At 48.0% G+C, this 22,990-nt stretch overlaps 1 protein-coding gene across 4 annotated transcripts in view; it reads right to left on the bottom strand.

Moving 5' to 3' along the window:
• Positions 1-1,818: 1,818 nt before the first annotated feature.
• Positions 1,819-22,990, bottom strand: part of HNF1B (HNF1 homeobox B) — a 50,273-nt gene continuing 29,101 nt past the window's right edge. For 2 of the 4 annotated variants that reach the window (XM_073235260.1, XM_073235262.1), the window contains exons 5-9: positions 21,571-21,731; positions 16,768-16,900; positions 12,959-13,153; positions 10,486-10,604; positions 1,819-2,775 (exon numbers count right to left, since the gene is read on the bottom strand). In XM_073235260.1, coding sequence (XP_073091361.1) covers positions 2,755-2,775; positions 10,486-10,604; positions 12,959-13,153; positions 16,768-16,900; positions 21,571-21,731 — 629 coding nt within the window. In that variant the 3' untranslated portion in view covers positions 1,819-2,754. The remainder of the gene's footprint in view (positions 2,776-10,485; positions 10,605-12,958; positions 13,154-16,767; positions 16,901-21,570; positions 21,732-22,990) is intronic. The other 2 variants (XM_073235261.1, XM_073235263.1) reach the window with 2 other exon arrangements.

Raw genomic sequence — 22,990 nt, 5'->3', positions numbered from 1 at the left:
TAGGACAGTGGGGATGAGGTTCAGTGGAGAACTGGGGATTCTAATCAAGGCATTCTGGCTCCACAAAGAGTGTCAAAGACCTGCCTCCAAGTGTGGTCCAAGGACTCAGATCCCCTGGCTGTCCTCATTGTGTCCTTATCCACCTGAATCCAGCAGGGAACCCTCAGGTTATCTCTGCCTTTGGGAGGAATACTTCATTGTTTGATATGGAAATGTTTAATGTGTTTTGTTTTTAAGCCAGGTTTTCATTCCTTATCCATGGATATTAAAATGAAATCTGACTTCCCCAGAGCTCGCTCTAGAAAATGACAGCAGGTCATGGTAAAAACGGAACCATCTATTTGTTGGCATGGGCTTGGGGTATAAAGAGAGACCCTGGAAATGTTGGCCCATAAGGTTCTGGTGGAAGGAACGGGGATTTTTAGTTGCAAATGAATCTTTAAAGTGAGTCATTCCTCCCTGGACCCATACACAGTGGGCCTCCTTGCCCACCTTAGAGCCAGTAGGGAATGGTCCCTGGAGGTTCAGCAGGCAGTATTGACCCTCTTGGGGGCCTCAGTTACCAAGGTCATTCTCTACATGTTTTGGTTCACATAGGGTATGGTTAAGTAGTCTCTAAAGACTTTCCCACCCGACTCCTCTCCCCATCCCCAACCTTCTATCTCTGCCCAAATGACCTCCCGGATGAACAGGGCCTTCTAGGTTCTCAGGGATAGTGCAATAATGCGAGGTCTAAAATGTGTCAAATGTGGATACTTGCTGTCCCAGAAACAATGAGAGTCCAGATACAGGGCTCCAGCTGAAGCTGAGGTTTGAGGGCTATCTTCCCTTCCTCTCCCTGGAACTCAAAGGAGCCATTCAGTAGGTATCTCAACTAATGCTGGGGCATCTGGGCCTCTCTTGCCACATGGGTCTTGGTCTTAGCCCCAGCCCTTCTCAATCCAACCATGAGTTTTCTCTTGACCACTTCAGTGTAAATCACATTGTCCAGGGGAGCCAGGAACCAAAGGAGGTCAGTATTTCCATATCTATCCATCCTTGCCCTGGGCACACAGTAGTACTCAGTAAATTTTCCCAGCTCACTGAGAATTGCATCTTCTACTATATTGGGATTTTGAAAAACCTGTTGTTCAGAGCCTGCTCAGCACAATTCCCTTGCTTACACCTTGCCTGGGAAATCCTCTGTCAAGAAGCAAGAAACCACATGCTGGTAGGTCTATTCTGTACAAAAGAGTAGACACCAAAGAGGATAGTCCATCCGCCCTCCTGGAGTCAACATTGGATTATTTCTCACAAAGTCCCTGCTGGCAGAGTGTCCAGGCCTTTGGCTTTTCACCTTTTGGACTACTTATATTCATTAGCATTCTCACCAGAGAGGCAACCCTGGACAGGAGGCAACACCCACAAGAGCTCATTCTCCTAGGGACTAACAGCCCCACAGAAGGGAGGAAAGGCTGGAATTCATGCTTAAAATGAAGTTGAAGAGTTACCACCAGCTTTCCATTCTTCCTGCTTTTTATGTCTTCCTATGATCAATAGTCACCAAGTATTGGCTCTGTTACTTTACTCCTGTGAGTTACAGGGCTGAAAAAGATGTTGGCTCTCATGATGTGGCCAGATGCCCTCCAAGAGGCATGTGGAGTCTGCCTGGGGATATTGACTCTTCATACCTTAGCAGTAAAGCCAGCATGGAGACCTGGGACAGGCAGCAGTAAGCCCAGGGGTGCAAGCGGAAAATTCCAAGGAGACCAGGGGCCAAGGCTTCTTGGTGGAACCGTGGCAGGGGAAGTATCAGAGACAGAAATATGAGACTCTGGGCAGTGATAAAATAAATTGTTTTAATGGGAGGCTTTCTGAAAGGCCAACTTTTTCTTGTGCTATCAAACAGTGAGTTTCCCTGCCTTGGGGTGTCTTGGGGGTGTACTGGCTGAGCTCCTAGCCCCACCAGAAGCCAAGACGTTACTCTGACACTGTGTTCAGCCCCTCCAGGGATCCAGAGGTGTGTCTTAACAACAGGAGATTAGAGTTAGCTGGTAATCAGTCCAAAACATACAGTCCCTGTGTGTGTACAGGCCTGAGGGAGGGGGCAAAGGCTTCACTTCCAACTTAGGATATTTCTCCATGGGGAAAGAGGAAGGGAGCAAATCACTTTGAAAATTCAACTCTGACCTTTGCAAAGGAAACTAATAGACACTTTTGTATTATATACAGGGCAGAGAGGAGAGGAAGTGGAGCGGAAATTGCACTTAATTACAGTAGTTTATAGTTTACATCTATTGGACAGATTTGCTTCTTTAAAAGAAATCTCAAGATCAGTTGGGATGGGGTCGGGGAGGGAGTTTGCTGATATTTACAGTGTGTTTGGCTCAGTTCAATAGCACGCGGCCTCCTCTCCTCCTTTCAGTAACAGATTCAAGTTTTCACATCAGTTTGTTCGATGAAGAAGCAAATGTAGACAAAACAGCTTTCTCTCTTCCTCTTCCATGGTTTCCTGTCCCCGGCCTCCAGCGTGGATGGGAGCACGTGACATGTTGGGAGAGGCATCGTGACAATACTGCATAAAAGGGAAGCTGGGCTTCGGCTCGCACCTCTCTGGAGTGGACTGTCTGAGGAGCCAGCAGAATGTCAGGAAAGCAGGGACCTCTCACAGGTGTTTGTCAGGTCGTTGGGCTTTCCTGTGACAGCTGCCCAGAGGGGGATGGTGTGGAAAATCGGGCCCTTGTTGCTGTGCACAAAGTAAGTGATGGGTGGGCATCACCAGGCTTGGAGAGGACACTGCAGAGAGAGGAGAGAGAGCTCAGCTGTGTGCATTTGGCAGGGCCATGGGCCATTAGTTTGACTTCTCCAGGGAGCTGATACCAACTCAGGCAGCAGAGGGCTGGGAGCGGGGTCGCTGGGGACCTAGTGCCTGCTCAGCTCTGCAGTGTTGGTCCTGAAGCCCATCCCCTTCAGGAAAACCTGGGAGCTGGCTCTTCCTGCCACTGCAGAAGAGACAAGTAAACTGCTGCCGACCTTGAAATAGTCAGAACTCGCAGACCTTTATCCTGAGGCTGGGCTCCTCTTTCTGCAAAAGTGGTTTAAGGGCACTTGGTGTGGTTGCAATGGCAGCTGGATGGGGAGCTTGTGCCTCTCACGGAAGTAAGGATACTCTTCCTAAGATCTCTAAGAGCAGAGGTCCCCTAGATCACTGCTTCCCAAACTTTCATGCACCTACAGGTACTGGAGATCCTGACTTAGTAGGCCACGGGGGGCCTAAGAACCTGCTTTTCTAATCAGATTCTAGGCTGTGCTAATTCCACTGCCTGCTTTGAGCAGCAAGGCCATAAAGCACATGACAAAAATCACCACTCACTCAAATGATCCATCAGGGAAGGAGGGTGGGAAATTTCAAGAAACTCAGAGGACTGGAGCTGAAGGCCTGTGATGTGAGGCTTCCAGGTGGGCCAGGGCCAGGAGATCCCAAGACGGATGGAGAAACCCGCTGGGAGGCATCATACTGCCCATCTTGGGGGAAGTGTCCCCTTCCAGAGCCCTGGACCTCAGTCACTTCAACTGTCATGGAACATTCTTCCTCTCAATTTCCTTCCAGGAAGCCTCATTTTGCTTCCCTCTGTCCCCTCCTTCCCTGCCCCTTGTTTTGGCATCTAGAGGAAAGGTTCTGCCTTACTCTTTCCACAATCACCCTCAAACACACATGCACACCCCCCGACCACTAACACTAAAGGCTTCTTATCCCATTAATCAGTGCTCCCAGTCATAGCCCTGTATGAAGTTGCCAATACGTCCATTTTACAGATTAGGAAAACAAGGCTCAAAGAGAGTCAGTGAACTGCCTAGGGTTTCAGAACTAGGAGCACGTACAACCAAAAATTAAAACCAGTTCTGGGTGACCTCCCAAAACGTGGTATTTCTATTATGCCCTGAGGTTAAGAGTTTTCTACTCGCTTTACACTCTTGGTCAAGTTACTCTCTGTGCCTCAGTTTCTTCACCTACAAAATGAGGTATTAAGGGGTTAGGTGAGCAGATACACATGAAGTATGCAGAATGGGGCTGGGCACAACAGTCTCATTGCTGCCGCCCTGCACAGGGTCCTCTGTCCACACTGCTCTCGAGTGCTCTTCAGAGTGGGCTTGAGCTTATTCATTCTGAGAGACAGGCTTCTGACCCTCTTAAATTCTTGAGGCCCCCTGGTCAGGGCCCTCTGATACCCTTTGCCTCCTCTTCCTCCCTCTACCCACCCCCATTCTTGAGGCTCTTTACTTCCCACTATCAGCCTTTTTCTAATTTTCAGATTTCAGGTGGAGGAGAGAGAAAATGGCTTGTGACCTTGCAGGTTTCAATAGAAGAGCAAACAAGAAAGGCAGATAAGGAGACGCCAGCAAGATTCTATGACCTGTCATTAGGGATGGGCTTCCCAGCTATCAAATGTTTGCTCACATAATAAAATGGTGGCAGAGCCCTAAATGTTGTCAAAGGAACTAGAGTTATTTGCCCCCTTCAGAGTCTAAACACAAACAGTTGATAAGGGGTACACTGTGGTCCCTTAGAACTGAGGCCCAGCACACCCAGCCCCACGGGGGCCTTGCCCAGGGGATCTCTGAGTGAATGCGGAGCCCTCTGTCTGAAAGGTGTGGTAGCTGTGCAATTGTTAAGGGCATCCTCATTTTAAGAGCATTTGTTACATAATGTTAATAGCTAACATTTCTCAAGGTCCTACTGTGTGCCAGGCACCACACTAAGTAAGGGTTTTACTGTATTTTTGCATTAGATTCTTACATAAACCCTCTAAGGCAGGTAATTTTTACTCCTTCATTTAACACCTTTTTGAGAGTCTTCTATATGAGCACTTTTTTAGATACTGGGGGTGCAAAGGGGAAAAAACCCTGTCCACAACCTCACAGAATTTATACTCTAGACAGCGTTTTGAACAACAAACAAATGAATGCATATATATGTATATAGTAAACTAGCATTTTAGGTAGAGACGATTACTCTTTAGAAAAATAAGCATGGGAAGAGGTTAGGGTGACCTCAGGAGAAAGGGAATGATTTAGGGAGCAGGATCCAGAGGGGCTGTTTGAGGTGGTGGCATTTGAGCTGAATGAAATGAGGGAACAAGCCTGTTAAAGATGTGCACTAGAGAAGGCGCCAGGCACAAGATACCTCAATGCGGAAGTTGTGCTGCAAGAGCACTTCAGGTCTACTCAGCTGCAGCTGGGGGAGAGAAGGAGGAGAGGAAGGAGGCAGGCCTGGCAGGGCTGGCAGCGGTCTGCTCACACGGGGCCTTGGAAGGCTCCATCTGGTTGCAGCGAGAAGCTACTGAGAGTTTTGACAGGGGAGTGACATGATTGATTTCCCTTCTTAAGAGATAATTTTGGCTGCTGTGTGGTGAACAGACCATACCCACCATTGCGGGGCAAGAGATGAAGCAATGGGAAGTGAGGGGCTGCTCAAGAGATGAGGGAGAGACAGGAAGGAGCTGGACTGATGTGGCTGTGATAGGTGGTCAGATTTAGGATGCATGGGAATGATCCCAAGCAGAGCCTACAGATGGACTAGATGTGGGGTGTGGAGAGAAGACTCAGGGGGACTCTCAGTATCTCCCCTGAACAACTGGTACCACTTTTGGAAATGGAGAAGTCCAAGGAAGAAACAATTTGGGTAGGGAGAAATGGGGGCAAATGCAGAGTCCCTATTTTGGGCAGGTGCAATTTGTCATATATATTAGGTGGGCATATGTACATGCCAAAGGTGTACTGGATTTTTGAGTGGGTACTCAGGGCAGAAGTCTGTATTGGAGACAGAATGATAGGATCCATCAGTGTGTGGACCTGACCCAGAGCCTGGGACTAGAGGAAACCATCCAGTTGTGAAATAGGAGAGAATGAGCCTCGGGGTCTCCAACAAGTAAATGCCGGGAAGACGAGTTGCCAGCTAAGGAAATGAAGGGTGCCACAGGAGGAGAACCAGGAATGGGTAACATCGTAAATTCCAAGGGAAACAAAAGGGAGCAATCAGTTATGTCAGAGACAGAGGCTGGGCTCTGACAACTTGGAGGCCCTGTGAGCTGGACAAGAGAGGGTTCAGCGGAGGGTGAGGGCAATGGCCAGTGGTCTTGAGAGGGAACTGGTGGGGGAAGAGGGGGAGACAGTGCATACAGAACCCAACTCTATTATTATTAAGTTAGATTACTTATAGCTTTATTAATTGAAAGTAATGATTAATATTCCGGTTTTACAGAGGAGGGAACAGAGGTTGAGAGAGATTAACGAGGAACTTGTCCAGGGTCTCACAAAAGAAAAGCTATGGTCCCACCTTACGAGTGCAGCAAGAGGGAAATAAATGCCCTTTGCCATTTAAAATCCTCCTTCTGAAGCTCAAGTGACATTCTGACTTGCCACCAGGGGAAATCAAGTCTGACCCAGCTACCATGGACTGCGGGGACCAAGCCCAGAGTTAAGTGTTTTATAAACTTACTTCATTTAGTCCTTTCAATGATCCCATGAAAGAGGAATCATTATCTTCACATTACCCTTGAGAGAACTGCAGTTCAGAGAGGCTAAGATGATTCTCTGAGGTCACACAGGCAGACAGTGGCAGGATTTTGAGCCTGGATCTGCCTGCCTCCCAAGATGGTGCTGTTAATCGTCAGACCACATCGCTTCACCACCAGTGGAGACAGTTGGAAGGGTGGGGAAAAGCTGCAGGGGATTTACGACGAGGCTGCCCACCTCCTTGTCAGCACCTCTGAGTGGTGCCTGCTCTGGGGGCCCTCTACTGACCTCTCTGTAAACTAGGAAGTGAAGCAGTGGGCAGGGAAGTTGTGAAAATAGGAGTCGGCTCAGGGCCTGCCCACACTTGTTCTAACCAAGGTCGGTGCTTGCTGTTAAGTCTTGTTTTCAGACTGGCAGGACGTTGTTTTTCAGGAGCTCAGGCACAGACCCACTCAGATGGTAACTGGCCAGCACTCAAACATCGGAGGCAGATGGGGAGACAATTGGTCTGAAAAGAACAGATAGTGGGAGCTGCAGAAGGATTTCGGGGAGAAAGGCCCAGCCTGAGCTTACTGAAACATGATCCTCAGGGCCCCAGGGCACCTGTCTGGACACTGTGGAAATACTGTGATCAGACAGGCGCAAGGTCAAATCCCGACTTCAGCCTTATACCTGCATAACCTTGGGTCATTTTTTATGAGTGATTAAAAAATGGATATTAGAAGGTGTGTGTTGTTAAATGGACTTGGAGAAAACCAAAGCTGAAGTCCAGCTCAAGAGTTATTATTTGTGTGAACTTGGACAGATCTCTCCCCATCATGGGACCTAAGTGTTTTCCTCTGTGAATCAGGCATAAAAATATCTACCTTGCAGGAGAGGAGGGAGGGTTAGGCAGGAAAGATGAGATAGAAAAGCATGGGAGTGCTGCTTGACACATGGCAGCCACTCAGACCAGTTCCAGCATCTGTCTCCCTCCCTCCCTCCTATTTATGGAACACCCACTATCACCCAGGAAATGGCTAAACACCAAGGTCTTGGGTGCCCTGAGAGGCCCCTGGGAAGTAGACAACAGGGCATCTACATGTCTGCAGGAGAATGGGAAGCAATGAGTTAAATATTGCAGACAATGGAAAGTGTCTCCTAAAGTATGACAGACAGAAAGGAGAAGGAACAGGGAGGGAGTTACCACTTTGAGTACTTGACTATGTATCAGCCACTATAAATATTCAGTGAGATGGGGGTGGAATTTTCCCCGTTGAGATAAAGAAACTGGCTCACTTCAGTGAAATAACTGCCCAAAGTCACGAAGTCACACAGCGGATGAAGGAGCTGGGATTAGCCCAGGTCTGTTGGCTTTTCCTAGCACCCTAGTAAGCCTTGCCCAGGACGTATGCTTTGGACGGAGCAGTGCGGCGCGGCCCCACTGGCTGCCCACGTCAGCACAGGAAGGAACCTGAGAAGCTCTGCCTTGGGGTAACTGCTTAATCCAGACCTTCCCCCTGCGCATATTAGACCAAGAAACCCCGCTTTCCTCACACCATGTGCAACAGACTTGAAACTCCTTTTGGAAAATAACGTTAAAACAGAGAAAAAGCAGAATTGCCACCAGGTCCCTTTTGGAACTCACTCTGACGCTCTGCCTACAGAAGAGAGTTTGTAGCCCTTCCTTCACTTTGACCCCCTTGGCCATCGGGACAGCCCTTCACTCTCACCGTACTTCATTCCACCTCCCCTTTGGTGCATAGGAAGAACATCTCCTGATCAGAATATAGTAAGTGGGCTTCATTGTCACTCTTGTTCCTGGCATTTAAAGACCACAAAAGCAGCAATTCCAGTGGGTATTTACAGGTGGGTGACTGGAAGGCAAATACTGTTTAAGTAGCAGGAGCCTAGGATTTAGAGTCAAAGAGCAAAGTCTGGAGGTCTAACTCTAGGATTTATCATCTGTGTGATCTTGAGCAGGTCACTCTCCCTCTCTGAGCCTCAGTTCAGTTCTTTGTTCTCTTAAGAGGTTTCAATAAAAAGAAAATGATGAGACAAGTGTCCATGAGAAGTACAAACTGTAAAATGCTACCTGAATAGTTTTATCTTTACTAAGTATAGTCATCATCCTCACCATCCCAGAAACAAGTCTATTGCCAGACTCGTGAAAGGTCTGGGGACTTGTAGGCAACGTCACAGTAGCTCTAGAGGGCTGCTCATGCAGCTTCAAGGTTGGCTGGCCCCTCTGTCCAGTGGAGGGGAGAAGCCATCTGGGGGCCGGTGCAGCCTCTCATGGAGCATCTTGAAGCATTTTGATTAAGAGACCATTTCCGGAATTCAGAGGACTTGTTTCAACAAGCAAGCATCAAAGTCAACTTGGGAAAGACAGGAATAATTAATCACGGCCCTGTCTTGGGCTGACCAAGCGGCAGATGGATTGATAAACCTTTCAAAGAGGAAGGTATTCCCAAGCAGGGCCGCTGCGCCTGGCTGCCCCCCTGATTGAGATTTGTGAGCACAGATAAATGTTTTCCCTGCTCACTACAAAGAGTGGGAAATTGCACGGGAGTCGAAGGGAAGGGCAATGGGGGGCTGTCCTTTCATCTTCCACTGGGTGAGAGAAGACTGGCAAAGCAGGTCCCACACACCTCTCCCTGTCCCTCAATTCCTGGGCCCAGCTGCCTGTGTGTGTGTGTGTGTGTGTGTACATGTGCCAGGCACTTAATCTATGTGTGTGTGTGTGTGTGTGTCCATGTGACAGGCACTTAATCTATGTGTGTGTGTATGTGTGTGTGTGTGTGTGTCCATGTGCCAGGCACTTAATCTATGTGATCTCATCGAATCCTCAGAACAAGTAGATAGTATGACTCTCGTTTTAAAGATGAAGAAATGGAGGTTCAGGGAGGTCAAGGTCACCAAACAAGTGGCACAACCAGGAAGAGAACTCACCTGCTCCACAGCGCTGCCTGGCCAGGGAGAGGCGTGGGCACAGGGAAGAACAGAGAAACTGAGCCCAGGAAAGAACATGCTTGGAAGCGCACAGCAGTGGATAAGGTGTGATGTGTGGGGCGGAGATGGATAAAGACCATCGACAAGACCAAACTCTGCTGAGAGCCTCTGACGTGAAGTTCAAGGTTATCACCTACTTATCTGGTGATCAATACAGGCCAAACAGTTCCCACACTGCACAGACCCCCAGCTCCTAAAAGGCTCTATTGTATTATTCTGGAATTGTCATCTGTGTTCAGACATCCTGTCCTGCTTCTAACTCTTGGTGACCTGTGACAGCCTAGCTGCACACACTGCAGCGAGGAGGCAAGCCGCCAGCTGTCTTCCCTCCTCCAGCACCTCCACATGGAGGTAGGAGCTCGTCCCCAACTAAAATGGTAACTAAGCCTGTAGATCCCCACTTCTGGGTCACCAGGAAGCCAATTCTAAGTTTCTTGACTAAATACCAAGTAAATGCTGGCCCCTGAAAGGCCAGGCTGTCCCCTGGGGAGTCCCTGTGCATGGCAGAATTGGGTCATTCTCTAGAGCATCCAGCATTCTGGGCCCAGCATGGGTCCCGGACTGGGGGACTCTGCTTCAGGACCCCTGACTCACTGCTCACATTCTCCATTGATTTACTTGTGGAAAATCCTTAAGGATCCTTCCTGCAAAGCATGAAACTCCACACAAGCTGTGAATTCCTGAGCCCTCCTTGGAAATACCTTTTCCCTGGATCACTGATCAATCCATGGGGGCATAATTACTCTCTGAACCTAAAGGCTCTGTATAACCAAGGCTCCAGCGATTCACCAAACTTCAGTCTTCATCTAGCACTCTTGTTGGGTAAGCTGGGGGAGCAATAAGCCCCTTTAGCCTTTGGCCTGTGACTCTAGGGATTCCTTTCATGAGGAACAGGGAGCCTCGGAAGGACAGATGGACATATGGCTGAGTCCACATTTGCCACATTGCACATCAATAGCCTTAGACACCACCCCCCCAACACCTTCCTGCTAGCTTTACCTGTTTACTGGAAGGCATGTTGGTGAGCGTACTGATGCTGCTGGTATCTGTGACCACCATCGCAGATGGAAACCGGGAGGTATGGGAATACTGGGGGGGTTCCTGCTTGTGTGTGTACACTGGGGAGACAATGAAGACAAATCAGGGTGCAGATCACACAGGTGTATGCACAGCCACAGACTCCCCATCCCACACCACAGCTCCTGTTCACAGCTTCACAGGGCGGGTAAAAGGGGGTAGAGGGAGTGGTAGTTTGGGGAGGCAGTATGATGTGATAAAAAGAATGGCCATGTGTTTAAATCCTAGCTCCCTAATCAAATTACTTAACCTCAGTTTCCTCACCTGTAAAATGGGAATGATACCTGTTACAGGATCAAAACAAATCATGTTGGGATAACTTTGTACAAAATAACTAACTGAACAGCTTTGCAGAGTGCCTACTATGTAGTGGTGGACAGCACTTCTGTGGTGGGATTACTTCGATTCCCCTGACTTTCTGTAAAGCATTAGATGCCTAGGCATCAACAAGTGACTCATAGGCACCTGAGATTTTAAATAAAAAAAGGTTCCAAGTGGCTGGCAAATATGAACAAGCTGGCCAGCACATGCTTACCCTTCTGTCATGGCTCAAGCACCAAGTCTCATGCTAGCCATTGTAGATGGGTTAATAAATTGTAATTACACATGAGTAATCAATGGCATAATTCTGGGATGTTCCAATTTGCACTAAAATGATATCATAGCCTTTTGACATCACAGAAATGATAAATAAAGGACCATTATCTATCACAGAATAATAGATAAAGGGAGACTGGATTCAAATAAAACCTCCAGGAGCATGTGACTCATTTTTCAGTTTTTCTAGTATTCATCCATCAAGTTTAGAACCTTTTGACTCATACTAGTCATCCATAAGATTTATAGAAATTCCAGGTCATATGACCAACTAATGAAAGCATGTGGATGCTTGGCCATGAGGGAGGACCAGGTTGTTCTACCAAGGAGCACTCCAGTAGGGAGCAGGGGTAAAGGTCACTGCCTGCCGCCTCAGCTTGCCTTTCCCAGAGGGAGGCTGGGGCCCCACAGGCTCTCTCTCTGTAGCAGCTGGGCCTTGGCAGTCCACAGGTCACTGGTGGCCACTCTCTGTCCGTTCCACCCAGCCCTGGCCACTGAGGAATCCTGCCTAGTGAGAGGGCAGAGGCAAGTGGCAAATACCCTTCCTGGGTGGATGGGAAATCAGGCACATGTGGTCCCAGACCCTGCTACAGGCTGTGGCAGATTTTTTTAGAAGCTACACACACAAAAAATGTGATTGGAATGTGAGATGGTGCTTAGAAACCAGCTCTGCAGGCCTGAGGCAGACTAGAGCCCTGAGGACAGAAGAAGGCTGAACTTGACTGTTCTTCCTGTGATCCACAGCTCTGCCTGAGGCAGCCAGGGGAGAAACTAAAATCCTCTTCCCCATTCTCGCCTCCTTCTATTAAGGAGTTTCTTACTAAATAATCACTTGCACTTCTGTACCTCTTTGGTTACCAGGCACAATTCATACCTATTTTTATTTCAACCTCATAATCATTCTACATGCATATTATTTCCATTGTATGGATGAAGAAATTGAGGCTGAGAATGGCTAAGCAACTTACCAGTGGTAAGTCTCTGAGCCAGGATTTAAATCTAGGGCTGCCTGATGCTAAAACTATCACTGAAACATAAATAAAACTATGTCTGAAGCAGGGAAGCCATCCTTTCACAATTTCTCCCCAAACTTGTAGGCTGGGGGGTGGGGACCTGGGGCTCAGGGCTGGGGAGGGTGGCAGAGATGTAAGGGCTGGGGTAGTGGGCCTGCAAGTGGTTGAAGAGTAGACTTAGGGTAGGTGTAAAGACTGGTTGTGAGAAATAGCCTCTGTATATGGGGCAGGAATGCCAATGTTCCTTGTGCAGAATGACATGCTGGTGGTAATTTTCACCTAAGTTCATGGTTCTTTATTTTAGAGATGTTTAACGTAAACTTGATTAGAGGGGTGTGTAAATTGGAGGGCATAGGGACTCTAAAAGATTCTTCAATTTCAGGTAAAGCAAATAGGGTGTAAAGTATAGGCCAACTCTGATCATGGGGATTTTGCATTGAGAAGGCTAAGCTGAGGCTCCTCGGGAAAAGGTGCTGCAGTTGGCTGGTGACATCTTTCGTGGGTGCCAGCGTGGGCAGCTGTGACACAAGCTTCACATATATGCTACCCTTGCTCTCAACCTCCAGTTCCTCTTCTAACCTTCCGCTGGGAATCTCAGGGGGGGAATAGACAACGAGAAGAGGCACAGCCCATATAGGTGTATGCTTGAGAGACTGTCTTGGTTGATGATGGATAGGGAAAAGTGACCAAACCAACATGCTTCCAAGAAGGTTCAGACCCAGACCAGGCAGCAGGTGGCTGCTGAGGGCCCCGCGCACTCCCTCCCCAGCAGGCCTGGTCCTTACTGTGCGGGTTTGGCAGCTGAGTCACAGCCGCCATGAAGGGCTGCTGGGCCATGTGGCTGCCCGGGCTCTGCTGCATGAGGGGCTGCTGGTGAGGGCTGTGCAGCTGCTGGGGGAACTGGACGGGCTGCAGGGCTGCCAGGCTGCCGGCCACACTGTTGATGACGGGGACGCTCTGTGCTTGGGATGTGTTGAGGCCTGTGGGAGCAAGAGAGAGAGATCAGACATGGAGTCAGGGATGAGGAGAGGTCAGTGGATGAGAATGGCACATCGACAGCTCTTGCTATGTGCCAGGCACCCGGCTGAGCCTGCTACACAGGAGAATGTATGGGAAATGATTTTACAGATAAAGAAACCGAAGCTTGACGAGATTAAGTGACTGCTCAAATTCCATAGTGAGTTATAGATGGAAAGGGTTTTAAACAGATCTGACTGAGGCCTAAGAGTCTCCCAAAGTCATCCTGTGGCCTCCCAAACTTAGGTGCCTTGAGGCTGTCAGAGCCCTGGGAAAGCTGAGTCTACTTGCCCACTCCATCCATGCCAGACTCTGAGAGGGGCTTGCCCTGCGCCCTCAGGGCAGGGCCAGGGGTGTCCACTCTTAAGGTGCAGATTATTGCCCAGATCTGTCTGTCCACGAGAGGGCAGGAGTGGGCAGGGACCCACATTTTGATTAAAAAACAACAACAAAAACCCCCAACCTCCAGTCCTGGGAATATGAAGCCTGAAGACCCTCATTTACCGGACTTATGCAAAGACCTTGAGAGAGGTCAGGTGCTCATTTCCTTGACTGGATCAGAGAGAGAACACAGCCAGTCAATGTCAGTTAATCTTATCTGACAGCGTAGGGCTTGTGGCAGCAACTGGACAGGTATGGGAAGGAGGAAGTAGTAAGTGAGAGGTTGTCAGTTAGAGTGGGTCCTGCCATCTTTCTGTTCTGGCTGTATGAGGGCCTCTGTGTTTCTGCACTGTCTCTTTAACCTGAGTCCTCTTTAGAACCAGGGCCAGCCTGCAAAGATTGGGTCCCCGCTACCCACCCAGCAGCTGCTCCCTGGGTGGGAATTTGGGGAAGCCATCTCAGGCAGGGTGGGAGTGGAGACAAGAGGATCAGAGATGAGACACCCAATTTCTTTCCTTTGACCTTGCTTTGTGGGAAATGGGGAGAAGAATGGGATGCAGAAGGAAATCCAGGGAAAGGTCTCCCATAGGCAAATGCAGACGGACACCTAGAGAGCCTTGCCTGAGGTGGAGAGGGTTCCTAAGCAGACTCACAGAAGCCCCCCGTGGAGAGAGCACAAAGGCCTCAACAATCGCCTATGCAGAGCTTTAGCTGATAGTATTATCAGGAACCTAAAAGGCAAGGCCCCAGAGCAGTAGTGAAGGGAGAAAAAGCCTCTTCCTGGCCCTCCTGGCAGGGGGTGAGGATGGGGCCTTGGATCAGCAGAATGGTGCTATTGCCACTTCCCCAGGGGCTCAGCTTCTTGCTAAGCCAGTGTCTCACCTGATACCCTGATACCCTGTTTCGCTCTCCTACCTTCCAACTTATGGTCTCATCTCCTAGAAAGCCCCATGGTTTTGCCATTTTCTCAGGAGCCCATTACTACTGCTCTTTTGAGAAATCTCTGCCGAGAAAAGCAAATTATCCTGTCTGGAGTGGAAGACATTTGACGACATAGTTCTGAAACCTGCCTGTGCTTTAGAATCACCTGGGGGGAGCTCTTTAAGAAATACACATTCCTAGGCCCCACCCAAGACTTAATGAGTCAGAACCTTCAGAGGTGAGGCCCAAGAATCTTATTTTCAACACAGACTGTGATCCTGATGTGCCTCAATTCCAGGATCAAGAGCCACTGATGTCATTCTAGCTCCTGTGGAGTGTAACTCTTGGCCTTTACATCTGTTTTCTGGGCACTGGTTCCTGCTTAAGAAGCATGCTATCCAGCTCAGGAGCTGAGGAGATAACAAGGAAATGGCACTGCCAGGTAATTTGTCATCACATCCTACATGGGCTCTGAAGCCCTGAGGCAGGCCCTGAGGCAGGGTATACTCAACAGGACGAGTTGGATAAACGATGATGACTGCAGTTAGGTCCTCAGCCTGCCACCCCGTATGGTAGGACCACTGTGTCTCAGCCAAGTTTTCTGGCCATTTCCTTGGTCTTGATGCTCCCACCACTACAAATACATACACACACATGCCCTTCTAAGGGTCATGCTCTGGTGTTGGCCAGCTGCGGTAGGAGAGTAAGAGTATTGTGAGAAGGTAGAGAAGTATGGGTGGAAGAAATTAGGAGGGACAAAACTGAAAAATGTGTAGTAGTGCCAGGGAAGATTTAGTTCAGAGAGTACCTAAGAAAATATGTAACTGTGTGTGCCAGCCAAGGCTAATGTGGGGAGAAAGAAGGTAAATTGGATGGTTTGTACATCATTTTGGTTATGGAAATAAAGAGGTGGGATATCTTACCCATGGGCCTTTTACTCAAATGTTCTGGAAGGCAAACTGGCTGGTTTCAGGTATCCTATCTCATTTTAATCTCATTCTCGATCCCTGGCATTCATATGTTTACCATACTCCTGGAGAAGGCCCAGTGAAAAGGCAGTACATCTAAAATAATTTTTTATTTTATGAGTCCTCCAAAGGCTTTTTTATTCCCATTTCCCTCTGCAAAAATAAAAGCAGAGTGTATCACTTTCAGATGGCTAAGAATAGAGCAAGAGCCACACATACTCATTCTGTCCATCTCTGTGCCTCCCATGGGTCTAGCCCTGTTTTGCCCTCAAAAAAGCTCATAAGTCATCCTCTTCAGAAGGGATCTGAGTTGCTACCCCAGCTAGACCTGATCTAAGGAGAGAGGAGAGAAGGAGAGGAAGAGGCAGGACAAAACAAGGAGGTGGTCAACACGGGCGTTCGGCACCAGGGAGGCCACAAGCACAGTGGGCAGTACCAGGTTGAAAGAAAGGTGCACATTGTGCCATTGAACACATCTTACTTCCCAGGAATACTTTGCAGGGTTACAAATGAAGGCTGAGCCTGAGCTGTCATGATAAAGCTAAAAATACTCTGAAAACTGTTCACCTTTAAAACCCTGAGAGAGGCACGCACAGACAGCCCACCTCAGCCTTCCTGTGCCGTAACGGTCCATCTGTGATGGGGCTCAGGCTTCCTGTGGAATACAAGCCTCCTAGAGCTCGAAGAATCCCACCTTCCCCAGGCACGGGCTTAAATAACATATTCCTCCTTAAAGACTCAGAGATGCTATGACAGTTCCCCTCAGAGTTCCTTCTCACTCTATTTTCAACACTGGCCAAAGAAGTCTCCTGACCACATAGAATTCTCCATTTAGAAGGAAGCCCATCAGGTCTTCCAACACAAGGGAACATCAGCACAACCTCCTGGAAAGTCTCTCATATACTTAGGAATACAAATGAACACTAGGAAGAAGTATAAGCTGCAATACTACACACATCTGTTTATAGACTTAGAAGCATGTATATACACACTGTCATCTGAGCACCTCAGCGACCCATTTTACAGACAAGGAAACTGAACCTCATAAAGGTCAGTGATTTGACCCAGAAGGCATAGCTGGCATGCCACAACCCAGATTCAACTCTATTCCATAATTTCTCTCGTTTATGGCTAAACAATCCAAATACTATTGAGGAGAGAAATGAGGCTCTAAACAAGCTGAATCAAATCTACAAGTGGTGGGTGAGTTTGAATGGGGTCTTTTAGAAGCCATTTTTAATCAGTTGACCCACTTCCCATGTTTCTTTTCCCTGCTCCCAAGTTTTCTGATCAAGAACAGATCTTACTTTGTGCAATGGCCATGACTCCAGAGAGGGGGGTCATGATGAGGTTTTGAGATTGCTGGGGATTATGGTGGGACAGGCTGTGGATGTTCGTCAAGGTGCTGACAGGGGGCAACCCACCTCCTGAGACTGAGATCTGCCGGAGAGAAAGACAAGAGCAGCGTGAGTGCAACCGAGACTGCAAAGCGCAAACTCCAAAATGACACGACTTAGCAATTCCTTGGCACAGCTAATTCATGGATTCCTTCATTCATTCACACAATAACAGTTTTAAACACCTACTGTGGGATAGGCACGATTCCAGGTGCTGAAGATAAAGCAGTGAGTAAAATGACCAATAATCTCTTCCCTGACGGTGCTGTTGACTACCTTGGAGTTACTAGCCTGCTTTAGAGATTCTTCTGACCTTTAGTATTATATGATTGCTGCTTCCTTACTTTGGAAGTACCCTCTGTTCTACTCTCTGCCTTCCATCTTATGGGTGTTAAAGACACATAATGGCTAAAAATAATGACTGAAGAAACGTCCTGGGTTCCCCAGTGAGAGCAGATGAGGGCCCAGGCTGGGGCACAGGGAAGCTCTCACTGACTATAGGTCATGTAAGCACTGCTCACATGTTAATTCACAAGCCTTACTACAGTCACATGAAGTGGATACTTCTGCCATTTCCAACTCATTGATGAAAAACCCAAGGCTCAGAGTAGGTATATGTATGTTGCCTAAGAAGAGCCACTAGCAAATGGTACATCTGGTATTCAAAGCCAGATCTAACCCTAGAACTCAAGTCTTACCATTCATAGAGGACTTTCCTCACTCTCGTAATTACTACGAAGGTTTGGGGGAGATCAGCCATTATTGGGCTTCTTCAATTTTTCTAAATCTCCATTATTCACTAATTTTTTTTTTTTTGGTCAAGGATCTGATATGATAATGACAAAGCCACCAAACAATCCTTGGGCCTTAGGCACCCCCATTCTGTTTCACCATTATTTTTAAAAGACAGATTAGTAACAAAGAGCTACTGATTTTCATGTGTTTACTTCGTACACGGCCACTTTGAATCCTTTTATCTAAGGTTGAATCTTTCCATTTATTCCTAATTAATGTCTTTCCCTTATTGATTTTCTTCATTTTTCCAAGCATATAATGTCATAACAATTATGCTGACAGGGTCTCTTCCTTGCTAGTACTAATATGTGTACATGTCTTACTGTGTTGGTTAGAAATTTCTAAAGAATATTAAATAACAGCTGTAAGAGATGTGCTTTCTCTGATTCTGATGCTATCAGAAATACTTCCAGTGTTTCCCCATTAATATAAGGAGCTATCGGTTTTACACACACACACACACACACTTTTTTCATGGCAGAGGAGCTTACTATTTATATTTTTAAGATAATTTTTAAAACCATTATTAAGAAACACATCCTCCTGCATTCTGAATTAACCCAGACATCATTAATGGCACCAGGAACACTGAGAGATGCTTACATGAGACATTTCCCTCTTCCCGCCTCTCATTACTCAGAGCTCCACAGATTACAGGCCTCACACCAGTGCCCAGGTAAGACACTATCTCCTGCCCTGCCCTCTGGTCAACCCCACAGCTTCCAAGGTTAATTTGAAAAAGAAAGAAAGAAAGAACCAAACAGGTTTGTTTGTGTTTTTAAAATGAGCATCAAGAAGTGAGTTAGAGGTCACGTGACCAAGAAGGAATTCTGACCACATCAAACAAGAGAGAACCAGCCTGTTCGCTGGACTTGTTTTTCAAAATGTCAGAGTTATAAAAAAAAAAAAAAAATAAGTAACCTGCCTTTGGACTTCCCTTGGGTAATACAATCCTTGGAGAAATCAACGGAGTGACAGTAATCTCTGCCATTCCAATGTCTGATTTTAACGGTGAAAGAGAAATGTGGATGCCAATGATAAGACCAACTTAAATGGGTGGGCATTAGAGTTAGTCAAGGGCTTTCGCTGCTTGGCTGCACTACATGATGACTGTACGCATAGGGAAGGCATTCTTATGATTGCGCCCATATTACAAATTAAGAAACTAATCCAGAAGAGTTGAGAGGCTAGCCTAGTGAGTGAGGAAGCCAGGCTTCAAACCCAGTTTGGCTGGAGTTTAAATCCCATCCACTTACTATTTTGGGGTAACTTGGGTCGGTTCCTTCCTACTCTACAATGCCACCATTATTTTCCATTTGCTTCCAGGACTGACAGAAGCCAGGGAGCAGCAGAGGCTGTCACGATCCTTGCAGTGATAATTGGGAGAGTGTGAGTTCATGAATGCCGAATGCCATTTGGAATACTTTCACTACATTAAGTGCTTTCCTGCCTGCAACCTGTGAGGTTAGTCTTATCGTCGCTATTTGCAGACAAGGAAATGGAAGTTTAGAGAAATTAAGAAATGTGCCCAAGACTTGGCTATCTGCCTCCAAGCCCTGAGCTTCTCACAGTTAGGCCATACTGCTTTGGTACTGTGAAAGCATCCAGTACGTGCTTTTTAAAAAAAGCAAGTTTCAGCACACATAAACTGCAGCCCTGAACCTGGCCAGCTTTCTGTCAATGAATGCAGTTTGCACATGGGGTGGGGGACAGAGAATGCACAAGAAAGCTCAATGGGATCAGCATTTTTTCCAAAACTAATCCCTGGGGGAGGATTTCAAATGCATGTTCTATAGAGTTAGCACACAGGAAGTGACCATTCCTTGTCCAAGGCTCACTCAAAGAACAGCAGAGCTATGAGCAATTTTCATACCAACCCCACGATGCAGGCATTATTAGCCCTCATTTTACAGATGAGGAAATGGAATTTCAGCAACGTCCTTCCTACTGCTGACAACTAACAGAGCCCAAGACTTAGATACTGGTTCCTGTGCCTGTGTTATTTTTAACCACACTCTGCTCTTGCTGTGGGGGACCAAGACCGGTGATGGGCTTGTTATATATTAACAGAAAGCACTCCTGAATTTGGGCAACCAGTGATAGTGACATAACATATGAACCAGGGTGTTGGAGACTAGTGAAAAGCTGGTCACTGCAAACAAACTTCCAGGTGTTTGCTAACGTTGAGTGCTGTCTTAGTCAATCATCAATCCAATAATATCTGCCCATTAGGGCACTGCCAGGCAGAACAGGAAGAAAAAAGCATGTCTGCAGGCTGCCTGACAGCAGCCCTGGCCTGGGGGAGGCAGTGTGCCTCAGGAGGAAGAGGGGTGGGGGGAAACCCCAAAGACCTTCAAGCAATAGGAGCAGAGACTTGGGAGTTTTCATCCACTGAGAAGTCATGACCTCTACCACAAGGCCCCCTTCCCCAGGGAAGCCTGGGCAATCCTTACCCTGAACTTGTTTGGGTCTCAAAGTGACTCTTGAGAACTCATGAAGACTTGTCTGTGCTTCTCATAAGGTAGCCGACACAAACTGTTCTTCATGAAGAAGCGCTTAAGGGATGGGGAAAAGGCAAGGGGGTCGCCCAATGCCTCCCCCAGGACTGCGCTGTCCTTTAGTCTGCAGAGAGCACCACCAGGGAGAGCGCTCAGCCCCTGGAATGAGAGCTGGCCAGGCCCGCACTCCCCCTGGAGACTACACTTTATTTTTCCTCCAGGGAGCTGGGGACTCAATCACCTGTGACTCACCATTCCTGTGTTGCCTACACAGCACACATGTCAAGGCCTAAATTGGCATCTGCTCCCAGTCCCCTTCCCCCCACTCCGGTCCCCACCTGCCTCTGGGTCAGACACCTTAAGGGAATGTGTGCGGCTCCAACTTGAGGGTGGAAGCCAGGAACCTGTGGCTCCTCCCCTGCCTGAAACCCAAAGAATAGTTTTCCATTTCCTACCCTGACCAGTGTCGTAATACTTGCTCTCCCTGCACCTGTGTTGCTAGAGGATTAGAACCTTGAAAATTCAAGTTCAAATAGTCTACTCCTCACCAGGTATGCTAAATGGACATCTGGGTGTGAGCTGTGGTTCTCAATGCAGAAAACTTCGTCTGAGGAGAGTAACACTGACAGTAACAACAACACTGCCATGCATTGAATATTCACGATGTGATCCGTGTGCTGTGTATTTCCAGTGCTAACCCATGTGTTCCCCCAATCCTATTGTTACTACCCCATTTTACAGATGAGAAAAAGACCTAGAGCAGTTCAGCAACCTGGCCCAGGCTACACAGCTGTGAAGCGCTGGAGCTGGGATGTGACCCAGCTCACAGTGACTTCAAAGTCGGTGCTTCTCCCTCACCCTGTGAGCATCGCCCCACCCCACCTGCCATTCTGTGCTGTGATCTTCTCTGGCATGCCATCCAGAGTCCTTCAAACTCCTAGCTCAAAAAGCCTTTCCTCACCTCCTGCCATCCACCAAATCCTGCCTTAATTCTTCTGGCCAGCACTGGGGGTGGTGGAGAGAAAGAGGGGACCTGTTTCAAAGTGAGGTGCTCTCTGGGTTAAAAATCTGGCTTTGGAGGCCTTAGGGGGGATGAATGAACATTTTATCAACACAAATGACATTGGCAGCCCCAAAACAAATAGTGTCCCACCCAGCTTGCTCCTTTATGAGGCATTCAATCAATAGAATGAGAGCAGAGCTCTGTCAGATTTATTGGCTGGGTTCAAAACGAACGCCTCTTCCACCCTCTGAGGGCTGGGTCACCAGTTCTACCTTTCCACTCCAACTCTGGATGTCCCCCATTTTCCCCTGTGGGGCTACAATGGTTCATTGTTTGAGGCAGGCCTTGTGAGAAGTTGTGTTTGTTTTGCCTCTTATCTTATCAGCTCCAGAGCTACAATGGCCCAGGTGTACTCACCATTTTACCATCAGGTGAGAGGAGATTGTGGCCTGGGTCCAGGCTGGTTGGAGAGACTTGCTGTAAAACCGACTGGCTGGTCACCATGGCACTGCTGCCATGGTGATTGATTGTTGAGGAGGAAGTGACCTCATTGTTTCCCTGCTGGCTGTAGCGCACTCCTGCAAAACAGGGCAGACCCAACGTAAAAGCAAATGTTAGCGCCATGGGCCCCTCGGATGCTGACTCAGCTCCCCTTGTTTTTACAGGAGGAGGATAAGAAAACAAAGTTGCCTTCTCTACCCCTGTCTACCCACAAGAAATGAGAAATATTGCTGTCTTTCTCTAGGGTACAGTTGGCGTGGCCTCTACTTGAATTCTGGAATGTAAGCTTCACAAGGGCAGGACATTTTTCTCTGGTTTTGTTTGCTGCTGTATCCCCAGTGCCTTGGCACTTGAAAGTCTCTCCATAAATATCTGTCAGATGAATGAATGAACAAGCAAGTAGATTCTGCTCAGTGTTGTTTCAGCATAATTCTGTCAGGATTTAGGGGTTGAGATTGACCTTCTTTTCCTGGCTAGAGTATTTCTTTTGTTCTTCAAAATGCCTTCCAGAAATGTTTCCCAAGCATCTCTTGGTTGTGTGGAGCTGCAAGGCATGAGTAGAACCACTTTACAAAGAGGACCCTTGTAAGGGCCATAGCAAAATGCACCAGTTTGTGTGCACCACTCTTTCGGCTGAGTCCAAGAAGCCGGTGGGGACACAGGCAGAGTAGGCAGGATGGGCTGCAGCTGGGAGTCTGGCTCTGCAACTCACATTCCTTTGAAGGGTCCCACCTGGCCGACTCCCAGGGCATGGGGGAGGCACATCTGCTGGGAGGTAGGGCTCGGGGGGCGCACTCCTCGGTGGGAGGTGGTGCTCAGTAAATCACTGCAATTTGGTCTGCAAAGGGGGGCAAACCAAGCATGTTTGAAACCTCACTGCTCTGTCTCTCCCTCTTGCTCAGGAGCCAAAACAGAGGTCTGTGCTCATGAAAGGGAAAGTGCTGGGCAGAGACCGGGCAACTGAAGGATGCTGAAGGGGTCCAAGTCCTGTTCTGCCCAGTTCCCCAAGATGAACCATCACTGTATAAAGTATACTGATTCTGTTGGTCTGCTGCCCCCCTGCCCTGACTCCTGCCCTCACTGGAGCCCCACCATCCCAAGGAGGCTACAAAACACCCCCAGCCTCCTCCCCAGGGGCCCCACAAGCTGCTATAACCAGCAGCTTCCAAATCACTAAGATGAAACTTGCCAAGAGGAGACCTAAGCCAGTTATCCTTGGATTGTCCAAAGGCTGTTACCCAAGGCTGATACAACCTAGTGCTTAAGAGGGCTGGGAGCAGACAAACAAAGGCTAGGGCAGGCTTCTGACCTTCAAGAGCACCTTGTTTGACTGTAA

This window comes from Manis javanica, chromosome 4 (genome assembly GCF_040802235.1).
Source record: "Manis javanica isolate MJ-LG chromosome 4, MJ_LKY, whole genome shotgun sequence".
Lineage (NCBI taxonomy): Eukaryota > Metazoa > Chordata > Mammalia > Pholidota > Manidae > Manis > Manis javanica.
Note: the sequence above shows the minus strand (reverse complement) of the source record. Positions and strands in the feature narration are given on the sequence as shown.